Below are 15,329 nucleotides of genomic sequence, written 5' to 3' on the forward strand. Positions count from 1 at the left end.
TTCTGACCCGTTCATATTAGATACCCACAGGATCAAGGCAGATTAGGGGTGATGACAATGCAGATAGCTCTGAGCAAGCAACTTGCTCCGACAAACACTGAAGTTAAACTGAGGTCTTATTCGTCTCTTCCTCGTGACCCCCTTTCCCAAACTCCACCTCCTTGGCCTGAAGACTTTAGTCTGGATGAGTGCTTCTTTACTTCTCTGTGGCTTCATGCCTGTGTGCTCCTTGCACCACTGGGCAGGTGTGTTAGTGCAGGAAGCACATCCTTTGATAAAATCTGGTTCTGGGGATAGCAGATCCTGGCTCAGGCTCTGTGGGCTCTGAACTATCAACCTCCTGTTCCTCAAACACTGAACCATCAGCATCAGAAGCCCACTCCACTTGGTAGTACAACCCTGGACTCAGCTGGCTCCTCCTCTGATTTGGAGCTTGAACCCAAGACCATGGCAGAATACAGTGGTGCCTCGCAAGACGAAAAGAATCCATTCCGCGATTCTCTTCGTCTAGCGGTTTTTTCGTCTAGCGAAGCAAGCCCATTGACGGCTTAGTGGATTAGTGCTATTAGCGGCTTAGCGGCTTTTAGCGGCTTAGAAAAAGGGGGGAAAAGGGAAAAAAACCCGCAGGAACTCGCAAGACATTTTCGTCTTGCGCAGCAAGCCCATAGGAAATTCGTTTTGCGAAGCACCTCCAAAACGGAAAACTCTTTCATCTAGCGAGTCTTCTGTCTTGCGAGGCATTCGTCTTGCGGGCCACCACTGTAAATGATGCATAGATAGGATGCAAACATGTTTAGCATTCATTCAGAAATCAGAGGACTCCACTTTTCCTGTCAGAGTTTGAGTATCTTGTTTAATTTTTTTTTTAACGGTTTTGCAAGATACCTGGAGTACCCCCCTTACCGCTAAACTGCTTGTTCATGCAAATGGTACCAGAGTACTGGCTTGGCCATATATCTTACCAGGCAAATTGTTTCTCTGTGATCTGAGATGTTCAGGAAATGACTCCTTGGTACAGAGACCACTCTAGAATCTCGAAAGTGTGAAAGTCTTCAGGGGAAGATATCATATATTTACTGTCTCTCAACCAAGGTGGATGCGTTAAGTGTGTGTGTGTAAACAGTAGAAGCAGGGCTGGGGGGACAGTGAGATGGAGAACGTGCTGCTTGGAATAAGATAAGAGTCTGAAAGGAAGGTGTAAAACTACAGTACAGTGGTACCTCAGTTTAAAAACGATTTGGTTTACAAACTCCGCAAAACCGGAAATAGTGTCTTGGTTTGAGAACTTTACCTTGGTCTAAGAATGGAATCCAAACGGTGGATGGGCACCGGCAGTAGGAGGCCTCATTAGGGAAAGCACACTTTGGTTTAAGAACGGTTTTGGTTTAAGAACGGATTTCCGGTACGGATTAAGTTCGTAAACCAAGGTACCTCTCTCCCTGGAGATCGGATGTGGGAGAAGTGGCTATGACAAGAACTCCTTAAATCTCCAAGGAAAACCCAAAATGGTTGCTGTAGCCCCGTCCTATAGTTTGTTGAAAGTTTTCTTCCTCTGAAAAAGGCTTCATTTTCTGTGTAATTCATAGGACCATGAGGCGGACTGAGGCCGTCATCTTGAGCAGGGTGGAGTTGCCACAGGTGACCTCCATTTTTGGAGAAGTGAGAAGCAGCTAGGGCAGCAGAATTGGGACTATGAATCTTGCATGACCAATAGCTTTTCTCCCCGAGTAGTTGAGAGGTTCCACATCATCACACTCGTCATTACAGGCATCTCTGCCACAAATAGTGGACCTTCCAAACATACCGCTACTTTATATGCAGTGCTTTCTAAAAAAATGTTTAGGGGTACTCTCATTTTGACTCAAGAAAACCACCATTTTATAGTTCAAATCGGGAGAAATAAATACAGTAAACGGACAAAAGGCCGCCATCGGGGGTAGCAACGGAACTGACAATTCACCACGCTAGAGAAGAAACTAAATATCTTTTTAAAATGTGTTTCTTCTCCCTTTAGATTCACAAAATGTTTAGGGGTATGCGTATCCTTGCGTACCCTCAGAAAAAAAGCACTGTTTATATGTACAGTGGTGCCTCATGTTACATACGCTTCAGGTTACATACGCTTCAGGTTACACACTCCGCTAACCCAGAAATAGTGATTCAGGTTAAGAACTTTGCTTCAGGATAAGAACAGAAATCGGGCTCCGGCGGCGCGGCAGCAGCAGGAGGCCTCATTAGCTAAAGTGGTGCTTCAGGTTAAGAACAGTTTCAGGTTAAGAACGGACCTCCGGAACGAATTAAGTAATTAACCCGAGGTACCACTGTATTGCATATTTGGAAATACCACAGCTTGTGAAAATCATGCCTACTTAAAAAAGCTTCTTGAAAATACCATCCAAAATTGATCACCCAGTTAAAGGAGAAAGTATAACACACAATGCACGATTTACCCAGGTGCTCCCCTCTTTGCTATTTAAACCGTGGGATTACTGGGACGTGGAAGGCTGAGAAAGCAAAACACGTTAAGTCGCGAAAACAGAATGCCCGGGAACAAGCCATTTTTTAAAAAAGAAAAGAAAACACCACCACCAAGCGACTTGGGCTTTATTAAGATTCTATGCTTCTCCATTTATTTTTGAACTGCAATTTCTTCAGTCCCATTATCCAAACCAAACTCAAATTGTGCCTTTCTTGGCTCACGTTGCTTGCACGTTACTCAGCTGATGCTGACGCTGTGAAGCAGTTCTTGGGTGACCTTGCCTCATACACGCACCAGAGTTTCATCCAGTAAACCTTTTATGTAAACTTTGTGGAGCAATGGAAACAAGCCCTAGTTCAGTTCTTTAGCCATGGGCCCAGAGAACTACAGGGATCAAACAGCCTGGAATTGAACATTAAAGGCTTGGGGGCAGGGGAGAAGTAAAGTACCTTTGTCCAATGACAAAGCTGCATATGAGCCAATTCCTAGGGGCTGTGGGCCCTTTGCCCCCCGCCCAATAAAATATTTGAGGGCCGGGCCCCCACAAAGTTGATGGGCATTCCCATTCAAATTGTGTGTGCTCACTACGACATGTGATTGATTATGCAGGGTGGGGCTTACCTGGGCCCCCACAATATTTTGTTCCAAGTTGGCACCAAGTTGCAAAGTTGTGAGGTGAGCCTCAATTGGGAACTCATGTTACAGTGGTACCTCGGGTTACATATGCTTCAGGTTACATACGCTTCAGGTTACAGACTCCGCTAACCCAGAAATAGTGCTTCAGGTTAAGAACTTTGCTTCAGGATGAGAACAGAAATCATGCTCTGGCGGCGCGGCAGCAGCAGGAGCCCCCATTAGCTAAAGTGGTGCTTCAGATTAAGAACAGTTTCAGGTTAAGAATGGACGTCCAGAACGAATTAAGTACATAACCCAAGGTACCACTGTACTGCAGTTTGAACTGCAGAATACAATTACGCTACAAAACAGATCAATACACTTTTTTAAAACAACAGCAGCAGCAAACTTAGTTGGTCTCTAAGGTGCTACTGGACAATTATTTATTTTCATTTATTTATTTCGACTGCGTCAGACCAACACGGCTACCTACCTGAAGCAAATAGACCAGGGGTCAGCAACCTTTTTCAGCCATGGGCCACAAGTGGTGGGCCGGACCATATTTTGAAAAAAAAAAATTGAATGAATTCCTATGCCCCACAAATAACCCAGTGATGCATTTTAAATAAAAGGACACATTCTACTCATGTAAAAACACACTGATTCCTGGACCGTCCACGGGCCGGATTTAGAAGGCGATTGGGCCAGATCTGGCTCACAGGCCTTAGGTTGCCTACCCCTGAAATAGATTGTGTGCACACAGTTACAAATACATCTAACTGTATTTCCTATGGTCTCTTAATAAACAGAATCCTTTGCAGTAACCACACTAACACTGTGCTCGCAGGCTGTGTGCTGGGGCATGCAGCCTGATTGCTCCTCCCATTGCAAAAGCAAGCAAATGAACCAGGAAGGGGATAGCTTAGCATTATGTCTGAACTCAGAATAATGGTGTGCTTCTTTCTAACAAGCCAGGATTTGTAAGTCACAGGGTGGATAAAAATCAATGGTTTTATTTACAGTGGTACCTCAGGTTACATACGCTTCAGGTTACATACGCTTCAGGTTACATACGCTTCAGGTTACAGACTCCGCTAACCCAGAAATAGTGCTTCAGGTTAAGAACTTTGCTTCAGGATGAGAACAGAAATCGTGCTTTGGCGGCGCGGCGGCAGCAGGAGGCCCCATTATCTTAACTGGTGCTTCAGGTTAAGAACAGTTTCAGGTTAAGTACAGACCTCCAGAACGAATTAAGTACTTAACCCGAGGTACCACTGTATTTTTAAAAAAATGATTTTTTGAAATTTAAGTTGGATTTTTAAAATAAAATGCTTTTGGAGGAAAAAAATCTTTCTAAAGATAGTTTTCTACTTAAGTTATAGTCGAAAGGCTATTCACCAGGAAATAAGGATTTGTTTTAAGTTTTTCATGAGCGCTAAAGCTCAGTCTGTTTTTTTTTTTTTTTAATTTTAAAAATCTTTTAACCACATCAGTTAACAAACATGGATACATATGCTATAATATTATTGTTTTAGTTCTGGCTTCCTCAAATTCGGGCCTCCAGATGTTTTTTGGCCTACAACTCCCATGATCCTTAGCTAGCAGGACCAGTGGTCAGGGATGATGGGAATTGTAGTTTCAAAACATCTGGAGGGCCGAGTTTGAGAAGTCTGTTTTAGTTAAATAAATTGTTTAAATTGTTATTAAGGAAATGATTATTTTTCTCCTTCCAATTAAGTGCAGCAGAAAAGTTACCCAAATATAAAGTTAACTTATTAAACCTCACAATAATTTCATAATTACCTGTCTATGTATTTCTGATAGTATAACCAAATCAGTACTGGTAATTTTGGATATACAGTAACTGTAAAAACTACTCTGAAAATTTATTATTCCAAAAATGAAACTTTCATCTGGTTGTAAATAGTAAGATTATACCAGCAAGAATGAGTCTTTCTGGAAAAAAAGATGATGATTTTTTAAATCGAGTCTTACTGACTTGGGATTTAAATCGTGATTTAAATTGATTTGATTTAAATCAAATCCACCCTGGTAAGTCAACAATGAAACTTGCATTTAAGGCTTGCTAATGATCCTGTCTTGGAGGAAGACACAAAACATGACCCTGGGTTCAGACATAAAGGTTAAGATATCCAGTTTCCTGGTGTTGCAAAGCAATGGTACACATCAGGCTATGTGTACCAACAAACTGTTTGTGCACAGTGTGGTTTATTAAGCCAAAGGCTTATCGTTCTGTGCAAACATCATTTGTAATGGGCATCCTGCCTTTATCAGGCACACACCTAGTAAAGAGAAAGAAGCTACCTTCCTTTTTTTAAAACACTGAACACGTTTCTAATACTTATAATGAAAACTTATAGCGCTTGATATACTAGAGGCTCCTAATTAAAATAATAATAGTAATAATCAGGCACATCTGTTAAATATGTTTAATTTTTTTAAAATAACTGATGGCAAAATAAAATATTTACATCACATCATACTGTGTAAACACGCAATGTTGCTGTACAAAGAAATATACATGCAAAATAAAGCAAAAATCCAACTAAAATAAGGAATGAAATAATAATAATAATTCACAAGCAAAAAAAAAAGTTATGGTTGGTATGAATACATATCCATCCAGTTTTGATTTTAATTTTTTGTTTAAAAAGTTTCTGTACAACTTTACAAAAAAGAGAAATAAATAGATTACAATGGAAGTTGCAATTATTAAAATTAAAACCAAAGCCAGATTATGGCTTAAGACGGACTGCTATGTCTGTTTTGTAAGGGATGTAGGCTAGGTTTGTTTCAACAGGCATAAAGCACAAAGAGAAACATGGATGGCTGAACATCCATGCTAGCTCACTGATGCACAGAAAACCATCAATGACTTAATATTTCACATATTGCCTATGTCTTGGAACTCATTAAAAAAAGCAGACAGTTATTTTCCGTCAGGTTCCGGTCCAATTTATAACAGTATTTTCTTCAAAGAGGAAAAAAACCACACACACCATTCACTCAGTTATTGTACAGAAAGCAATAGACAAATCTGAAAATTCTAAAAAGTAGAGATCGATTATGGGGTGAAATAACACTTTGGCATCTCGAACAAACAAAACAAACCGTCTTTTAAAAATGTCGCCTTGTTTTCCTTATCCAGTTTGCATTTCAGGAAATGAAAATAATTTTACAATCCTTTTAAAACCAGCAAGACTTCCGAACTAGGTCCTAAGCTAAGGCTCAAGTTAATGACACAGTGATAAAACCCCAACCCAGTCCCCCCAACCCAGCCCTGGAAATCCCCAACACAAAAGTCATAAAGTTCGCCATACTATGAATGTGCTTTTTCTATATATTTATTACAGTTACAACAGGGGTCCTCATAAATAGTTGCATAAAATGTTAAAGCCACAACATTGCACATGATATGAAATTTTAAAAAAAAAACCCAAAACAAAACAAAAATCCCAAAGTGAGTGCATTTACAGTATTTTCTTCCTGCTGTATACTGCTTGACGATAAGAGGTTGGCTTAAGGACACCAAACCCAAGAGTTCTTTTCTGATAGGTCAAGCCAGGGCTGACCTGAACTGAAGACCCACACAGTGGTTCACCACCATTTAGGGGGGGGGGAGTTATAGGGAGAGGAGAAGAGGGGGGAAATTAAAGAGACACAGGTTGAAGGCAGGTAACAGTCTATTTACAAGTAAGGCCTACATTTTATCAGAGCAAAATGGTTCATTCTATTTGTATGCAAAAATCTTGAGGTTGGATGCACTTAAAAGCAGAGTCTGATCTCAGTGCACTGCTATGCAAGATACACACAGGCGAGGCAACTGGAAAGCTCTATGTCCAAGTCCAAAAAAATAAAATAAAATCAGATGGGTCAAAACGGACACCATCTAGACGGGCAGCCATTTTGTTCAGTCGTCTTTTAAGTGTCAGTGTCTGTACCTTGTCTCTCAATACCAGTGCTTTGAACAAAGGCATATTTTTTCCCCTCTGTCTAAAATCTTGAAAACGCTAGTTAAGATCGGTTGCAAAATTTCAATTCTCGTCAGACGTTTTTAAAAAAGGATTTTTTATTTTTTTTTGCAGAACCCTGAATTAAAATACTGTAGTAAGTGTCAAGTTCTTCATTGCCTTTTGCAGAGTACAATGTTGCAGTCCTCCACCCCAACATAGTTTTGCAGTGCTAGTCCCAAGTACAACCGTGCTTAGATTTACTTGGAATGCATTTCCACACGATGAATACGCTAGCAGCTGATTGGCTTCTGTTTTTTTTTTTTCTTTTTCCTTCACCCCAAATTCAAGTCAACAGCTGATTGGCAGGAGAGCTTCACCCGCAGTTTAGCTGACAGGTGAAAGAGAATGAGAGAACACATCAAAGATAGGTCAAACTTTTGGCAAGAGCCTGCTCTGTAAGAAGTTTTTAATGCTACGAATGGGTCGAACATCGTTCTGGTGTTTTCGCCGCTCAATGAATGAAGTCAGTCTGGCTATGTCAATGCTGTCAGCACTTTTGGCACTGCCTGGCTGCAGCCACTGCTCCTGCAGAGCCAGTGCAGCCGAAGGGCGCTTGGCTGGGTCATCCTGCAATAGGAAACAGACAAAATCTTTGGCCTTCTGGCTTACTCCTTTGAAGTAGTCATCTGGGAAGCTAAAGTCTAGGCGGCAAATGTTCAGGCAGGTTTCCTCTACGCTTTCGTCCAGGAAAGGAGACACGCCGCTAAGGAGAACGTATGTGAGCACTCCGAGGCTCCACACATCTGAGGTCAGGGAGACAGGATTTCCAAGGATAATTTCGGGAGCTGCAAACTCTGGGTTCCCAAGGAGCTGGTGGATGTGGTACGTGGTGTTGAGCTGGACTGCATCTCCAAAGTCAGCCAGTCGGATCGTTGCTTTGGCCAAGCTCTTGTCCACCAGAATGTTTTCAGGCTGGAAGAGACGAAGAAGAGGAAGTTGTCACTTGTTACGCCAAGCAAAGCGCCACATGTTTAAACAGCCTCACCCGTAACAACCTAACTTGTACTTTCAAGCCTTAGAAAAGTCGGCACAATTTCTAAACGTTCGACAGATTCCGAAATGAAACGCACAGCAAAACGAGATGAACGTATCATCTACTCATTTAACGTACGAGAGGAAAACTTAAAATGCTATGTGGGAAAAACTTGAATGCATCTTGCAGCATCTTGAACGTATGAGAGGGAAAACTTAAAATGTGATGCAGGAAATACTTGAATGTATCTCGCAGCATCTTTTTATTTTGCTAAAAGCAGCTGTTGGGAAAAGCGTTTGTGGAGGATGATCAGAACTGCAAACTAGGCGGTTCTGTAGCCCCTCAATGCTACAGAATAGTCAAAAATGCTCCTATTGAAGCTGCTGTTAGCCACCTAGGAGAAAACACAAAGGAATAATACAAGAGCCTTTATGTTTCCTCCTCTGTGGCTAACAGCAGTTGCTGCTCTCTTTTGCAGGGATGGCGGGGAGATTTGCATTAGGGAATTGGAGAGGGTAAAAGTCAAATTTCCTTCCACTTCGTAGACAGGCTGCCCCCGACGTTAAGAATCCTGTGAACCAAGTATTGTGAAGTATAGATGTGAAAGTCACAATAATTTCTCCTATTTTAAGCATCAAGGTACGGCATATAGAAAGAAAGTCAAATTCACTTTTTTTTAAAAAAAAAACCAACACTCAGCAGTTTGCTTCTTTCCAAACAAAGCATGAGTAGAGCAAACATGACTGAGCAGAATGCTGCTTGTTCATGCTAAGCATAAACCGTGGCTTACAGAGATGTGTACACAGCTGTCAAGGGCACTTTCCAGCCAATTGAAGGCAGACAACAGATAGTTAACGCTTTATGGTCAAAGATAACTTAGTCGTTTCTCTACAGCTCTGGATAGCTACATGCAGAGTCTGCATCCTATGGAGCAGTTGCAGCAACAGGGGACCACTCCGCCTCCACAACTTTAAGTACTTCACCCTGACAGGCGGTGCACACGCAGCCAGAGACTATGCCTGCGTGGCAGGTTTTGCCTCTGCTCTTCCCGCTTCATCTCTCTCCTGGTTCTGGGAGAGAGTGGTGCAGGAGAGGGTGAGGGAGCACCCAGCCCTTCCATTGCTTGACCTTCCTTTCTCCTCTGATTCTTCCATCCTCCAATTCTTGCCCCCTGGCTGGTATGGGTCGCCCCCCAACCCACTGCTCCCCTCTCCCGATTCGGCCTCCAGCTCGCCTGCCCCCGATGCCCACTCATTAGCGTCCTGCCAGTTCCCGACATCAGGCTCAAAGTGGGCTTTGGCCACAACTGTACATTGTTCCTTGAGTTGGCTTCCTATTCACACAAGGCTCTCACAGCACTTACAGCCTTTGTGCAGTAAGGAGATGGGACTGGGCGAATAATATGTCCCCTGGATGCACCTTGTTTCCACACACAAGAGTGGACCACCAGCTAGTCTGTCAGAAATGTGTGGGTGCTCTGAAGTATATCCTGGTATTGACGGTATTCGGGGGGGGGGGAGAAAAACCTGTTATCCATTTCACCTTTAGGTCCAAGTGCACTATTCTGCAATTGTGAAGATACTGTACAGCATCCAGAATCTCCCCCAGATACAGCTTGATCTTTCCTTCCGTGAGGTTTCCCCATTGCACGATGTAGTCCAGAAGGCGGCCCTGGTTAGCACTATGAAAGCATAAGTGTCATGTTAATCATCATCATCATCATCATCTGTCCACATTTGGGGGGGGGGAATGATTTAACTCTGCTGCATGGTAGAGCTAGTCCTAACTATTATAGAGGGGTGTGTGTGTGTGTAGAAATAAATTACAGTATTTTTCGCTCTATAAGATGCACCAGACCACAAGACGCACCTAGTTTTTGGAGAAGGAAAACAAGAAAAAAAAAAAAATTCTGAATCTCAGAAGCCAGAACAGCAAGAGGGATCACTACGCAGTGAAATCAGCAATCCCTCTTGCTGTTCTGGCTTCTGGGATAGCTGCGCAGCCTGCATTCGCTCCATAGAATGCACACACATTTCCCCTTACTTTTTAGGAAGGAAAAAGTGAGTCTTATAGAGCAAACAATACGGTAACTTTTTTTTTTAACCCACACAAATCTCATCATAAAGTGAGAAATCTCCATTATTGCTCTGTGATTACTTGTTTTTAGGATTAACTTGAAGTAGAAATGTAGCCTGATTTAAACTCAGGTGTGTATTTATGAAGACGTACTCACAAAATAAGTGTAAGATTCTAATCATGTAAGATTTTCCTATCTTCAACATTTAACATCTAGAAATCAAGAGCCTAACATATTGGACACGTTTGAATGTAGAGCTAAACCACTGTTGCTGCTGCTGCTGCTGCTGTTGTTGTTTAGTCGACTCTACACATGGACATCACCAGATGGGCAGAATCGAAATCAGATTGATTTTATTCTCTGCAGCCAAAGATGGAGAAGCTCTATACAGTCAGCAAAAACAAGACCTGGAGCTGACTGTGGCTCAGATCATCAGCTTCTTATAGCAAAATTCAAGCTTAAACTGAAGAAAGTAGGAAAAACCAATGGGCTGGTAAGATACAATCTAAATCCCTTATGAATACACAGTGGAAGTGAGGAACAGGTTTAAGGATTTAGATTTGGTGGACAGAGTGCCTGAAGAACTATGGAGGGAGGCTCGCAACATTATACAGGAGCTAAGCCATAGTTTGTTTAATTCATGGTTTGTCTGAACGCCCAAACACATTATGCACAAATAACCATCATTTGTTCTACGGCAACAAACCATAACTTGAAACCGTGGTTTGCTTTTAGTTTATCAGTTTCGGCTTGCTTTAAATGTGGTTTGTCATCATGTCTGAACCAAGGATCCAGGCGTAATCCTGGTTTGTTTGGCATCCTGACTGAGTGGCTTGCCAAGCAACCAGATGTGTGAGGCAAGAGAGGTTAGAGGGATGTTTGTTTCTTTGATGTATACCCCGCATCTTCCTCCAAAGGAGCCCAGGGCTGCAAATGTATCCATACTAATGCATCTTTAAAAATGGTTTAAAACTACCTTCCAAAAAAAGCTACTGAAAAGCAATCACCTGCTCTGCAACTATTAATTTCAGGGTTGCCTGGGACAGAACTTTTAGCTATCAAATACCCTAGTAAACAGTAATGTTTACATTTACCTAAACAGGAATGTATTTTTTTTCCTCCTAAAAGTTAATAGCGAGGAATAACTCGCAACATGCACGCATTCAGTTTTATGTGCTTAACAACAACAACAACAACAACACACACACAAAATATTTAAAAGGGGGCAGGCTTCTTGGAAAAGAGACTTTCGCAATCCCACCCACCATTCAACTCAATGTGTTTTGACTATAAGCAATTTTGGCATTAGGCACTATCCCTTGAACACAACCCCTGTGTAAGTTGAGAGTCTTATGTATCATCAACTTCACGTAGGAGCAAAATATCTGCAGGTAGCAGTAAGAGGACTATTGCTTGGTGGGAGGCGGGGAAATGGTAAACCTATCATTTGGGTAGGTTTTCTTTCTGTTTGTTTATTATATTTCCTTGGTAGTGAAAGAGGTTGGGTGGGGGCCCCAAGGAATGGTTGGCTGTGTTTAGTCGGCTGCAGTGAGATTTGTTTGTGGGGTGGGGGTGGGGGAATTGTTGGGTCAGGTTAACCAGATTGTTTTGTATGCTGTCGGTGGGCTTTTGTTGTTGTCTTGTTGGGCTGTGTACGTGATAAAGGAGAGCCACACTGGGGTGAAGGCATCCTCTTCTATTTGTCCCCGTGACAGTTGCAGTCTATTGGTTAGCTTTTCTAGTAAGGCTGTTTCCCATACAATTTGGTACCACTGGTCCATGTTCACTCCTGACTGGTCTCTCCAGTGACTGGCTGCTGAGAGTAGGTGGATTATAAGGTCTTTATCATGTGAGCGGTCATGATGCTCTTGGAAAATGTTTAGTGGGGCAAGTTCTGGGGTGAGTTCTAATACCTGTTCAGTTATTTTGCATATCTCTTGTAGAAGGGCTGTCCAGAATGGTTGGATTTTGGGGCATTCCCACCACATGTGCAGGTATGTGCCTGTAGAGGTGCTGCCTCTCCAACATTTTGGTGATGTTCCTGGGCATATCAATGCCAGTTTCTGTAGTGTTAAGTACCATCTGTATGTGAGTTTCAGAGTGAGTTCCTTTCTTTTGGCTGAGATGGAGGTTTAGACCACTTTCTAGTCCATTGGGTGGGGTTAATTTCATGGCCTAGGTCATGCTCCCATTGTTCTTTGTGTCAAAGAACTGTCAGGAGAAGATTTTCAAAGGTGGTCACGGGCCTAGTGGCACCAGATTTTACTGTTGAATTGTTTAAGGAGGTGTGTAGTTGGTGGTGTGTTAGCCAGGGTATTTGGGTGTCTCCAAGTATGTCTTGTTTTTCTTGTGTCAGTATGGGTTTGTTGTTTTTGTAAAAGACTTTAAGACGGTGCAGGCCTTTGGCTTGCCATGTTTTTATCTGGAGGTTTTGTGCTGTGTGTTGGAATAGTGGTGATGAGCTAGGGGGGTTAGTGGGGCTGGCACTGGGAACAGTTTGCCTATTTTTTCCTTCTATGTTTAGCATTATAGGGATTTTCTTTAGATTTTGTATTGTTTTGGTTGATTTTTCAACAGTAATGCAACCGTTGCATTTTTCTTTGCATTAATATTCTTTTGACCACTGTGGGAAGAGTCTGGGTCAAAAAGCAGCATATAAAATAAACCACAACATAACATTAGGTAACATAAAAGGGCACACACATCTCTAACACCAAGATGTAACTGGTGGAACTCTCAAAGGTGTCCAGGAGGCCGACAAGCTGAGGGTGTTGGAGATTCTGCATAACTCCGAGTTCATGGGTGACCTGATCTCGTTTCATCAGTTTCTTATTTATGAACTTAGCGGCTACTTCTCGCTTGGTTCCCTTCTGATCGCATCTCTTAATGACAGAAAATCTGCCCCTGCAAAACAAATGGTGAAAGGAAAGTCAGCTCCACAAGGCAAGGAATACAAGAGAGAGAGATGTATTTATTTTCACACCCCACACTTGCAAACATACATATTCAAAGCTGGTCTTGAACTATTAAAACTTTCTCCCTTTGAAATGCAACCAGATGTCCAATTTCTGAGACACTTACAATACTAAATACTTTTTAATAATAATTATTATTTATATGAAGTATACTAAATCAGCCTGGGCCTGTTTCTCATGTTCTGGACAGTCAGGTGTGCAGGTTACAAATATGATGCTCTTATGATAAGTGTATGTATCAGTATTTTCATGTGAGCCAGCTATAACAGGATACAAGAACAAAATTAAAACTCAGAGTTTAGAGCTACATTCATGAGTAGAAAGCTGCTCTTATGAAGACTTGGGCTCATATGTTCCACCCTACCTCTGGGCTAGGAGGAGGGGTTCATCAGAATTAAGTTTCATTTCTCACAATTCCTGGCTCATTGTGTGAACCAGAGATTGTGGTTTAAAGCAAACTCTGGATAGTTAAACAAGCCAACTGCATACCCCATGGGTTTGGCTTGTTTTGAAACTGATGAGTTCGCTTTAAACCATAATCACATGCAACAAGAGGTCCATCATAAAAAGTGAAACTAATTCTCCTGCCTATGAATGAACAGGGAAGAGGAGCACAGGCTTGGTGTTTCTTGCAGGTTCCTTTCTGCTTGTGCACATTAGCACTAAACTATGTTGTGTGTATGCAGCCTCTCTGAATGCACATTGATCTGTCCAAAGATTTCCCAAAGTTCAGCTTATTTTGCCCGATTCACATGTAACCAAAATGGTGTGGAGGCGATTTTACAATTGCCTGATCTCATTCTGGTTTGGTAGCTTTTGCACATTAATGTTAGCTGAATGACATGATTTTTCCTTAGTGGAAGTTGCTCCAATGCATGACTCGGGTTTTAATTAATATACGTTAAGTAATAACATTGTTTTAGGCTACTTTTCATACCCCAGCACCAAAAGCTTAGAGTTTACTCTTGCCATGCAAACTCTTTTCTAAGAAAGCACTTGATTTCTGCATTATCAGGGTCCTTGAATGTATGCTAGAACAGCTGAATGCCCATCTCAACACAGAAGTCATTTCTTTCCAAAAATATTTATGATTATATAAGTAGGCTGAATCATACCTGCCAAGCTCAGCCACTTCACTGTACAGGGAATCAAAGTTATCTTTCCAGGTTACTATGATCCCATCACTTCCAGGACCTGAAAAGTGGAAAAAATAATCTACATTGAGCATTTAACATGCGAAAAACATTGCTATCTTTATTCTGTGCCTCCTTGCCACAGAGATAGACCCACCTAAAACTCGTAGACTGGCTGAAGATGAAACTGAACCCATATCGTTTGCAGCTACACAGGTATAAATACCATCATCTTCTGTGGTCACACCAATGATTTTCAGAGATGCTTCTCCCAAATCACTGCAAAATATTGTAAATTTGTAAACATGTGAGATTTATAAACACTCAACTGGTATTTATAGTCACAATCATCTATTCCCTTCAAAATATTCTTTCTGCTTTCTTGCCAACTATCTCACAAATCCCCCTTTTTGACACAGTATAAAGGATGCAAATACAGAAGCCAAAGATACCTGTATGAGATGCTGTAATGGCTGTCACTGCTCAGTGTGTTATGTTCAGGACCTTTCCAAGTTACTGAAGCTTTGGGACGACCACAGACTTTGCATTTCAGAATGACAGTCTCTCCTATCTCACATGTTGTCTCACTTAATGGTATTATGAATTCTGGGGGAACTGGGAAGAGAAGGAAACAATTGCCATTAAAGAGTTAATTCATACATCTTCTCTGTCACCTAAATACATGCAGTTTGCATGTTACCTCTGTGATACGGTTAGTGCCAGTACAGTTTAAGTCTGGTAAAAATATAGGGCAGCATATGCCTTAAGGCCCATTAGGATGTGTGTGACCTATACAGAGACTAGGAACGAACCCTTAGATCTTATGTTATTTGTTTCTATTTCTCTTCATTGTTCTGGTTCTATAGGCTGCCTCTTAACAGTTTTCTCTGTCTGGCTCTGACATGGAAATTAACTGAAAGCAAAAGGAGGAGAGGAGGAAGTGATGAAAAAGTTTGTCATGTGGGTTCCTGCCTAGTCAAGGGGGACGGACACAATTAGTGCACTGTGTCTCACATTCTGCTAGGAAAAAATGTTATTTCTCA

The 15,329-nt window shown here is 41.7% G+C and overlaps 1 protein-coding gene and 1 long non-coding RNA gene across 9 annotated transcripts in view; one reads left to right on the top strand and one right to left on the bottom strand.

The window, feature by feature from the left end:
• Nucleotides 1-15,329, top strand: part of LOC309348119 — a 48,715-nt gene that overhangs the window by 18,323 nt on the left and 15,063 nt on the right. For 2 of the 3 annotated variants that reach the window (XR_014159183.1, XR_014159184.1), the window contains exons 1-2: nucleotides 9,840-9,912; nucleotides 10,175-10,671. This is a non-coding gene — a long non-coding RNA (uncharacterized lncRNA). Of the gene's footprint in view, nucleotides 1-9,839; nucleotides 9,913-10,174; nucleotides 10,672-15,329 lie in introns of those variants that run through there. The other variant, XR_014159182.1, reaches the window with a different exon arrangement.
• The window catches only part of TRIO (trio Rho guanine nucleotide exchange factor), a 268,477-nt gene continuing 258,678 nt past the window's right edge, over nucleotides 5,531-15,329 (bottom strand). For all 6 annotated transcript variants that reach the window (XM_081872947.1, XM_081872950.1, XM_081872949.1 and 3 more), the window contains exons 52-57: nucleotides 14,739-14,901; nucleotides 14,444-14,565; nucleotides 14,269-14,347; nucleotides 12,882-13,082; nucleotides 9,644-9,782; nucleotides 5,531-8,040 (exon numbers count right to left, since the gene is read on the bottom strand). In XM_081872947.1, coding sequence (XP_081729073.1) covers nucleotides 7,498-8,040; nucleotides 9,644-9,782; nucleotides 12,882-13,082; nucleotides 14,269-14,347; nucleotides 14,444-14,565; nucleotides 14,739-14,901 — 1,247 coding nt within the window. In that variant the 3' untranslated portion in view covers nucleotides 5,531-7,497. The remainder of the gene's footprint in view (nucleotides 8,041-9,643; nucleotides 9,783-12,881; nucleotides 13,083-14,268; nucleotides 14,348-14,443; nucleotides 14,566-14,738; nucleotides 14,902-15,329) is intronic.

The sequence above is a fragment of the Podarcis erhardii genome (assembly GCF_964252035.2).
Source record: "Podarcis erhardii genome assembly, chromosome: 8".
Lineage (NCBI taxonomy): Eukaryota > Metazoa > Chordata > Lepidosauria > Squamata > Lacertidae > Podarcis > Podarcis erhardii.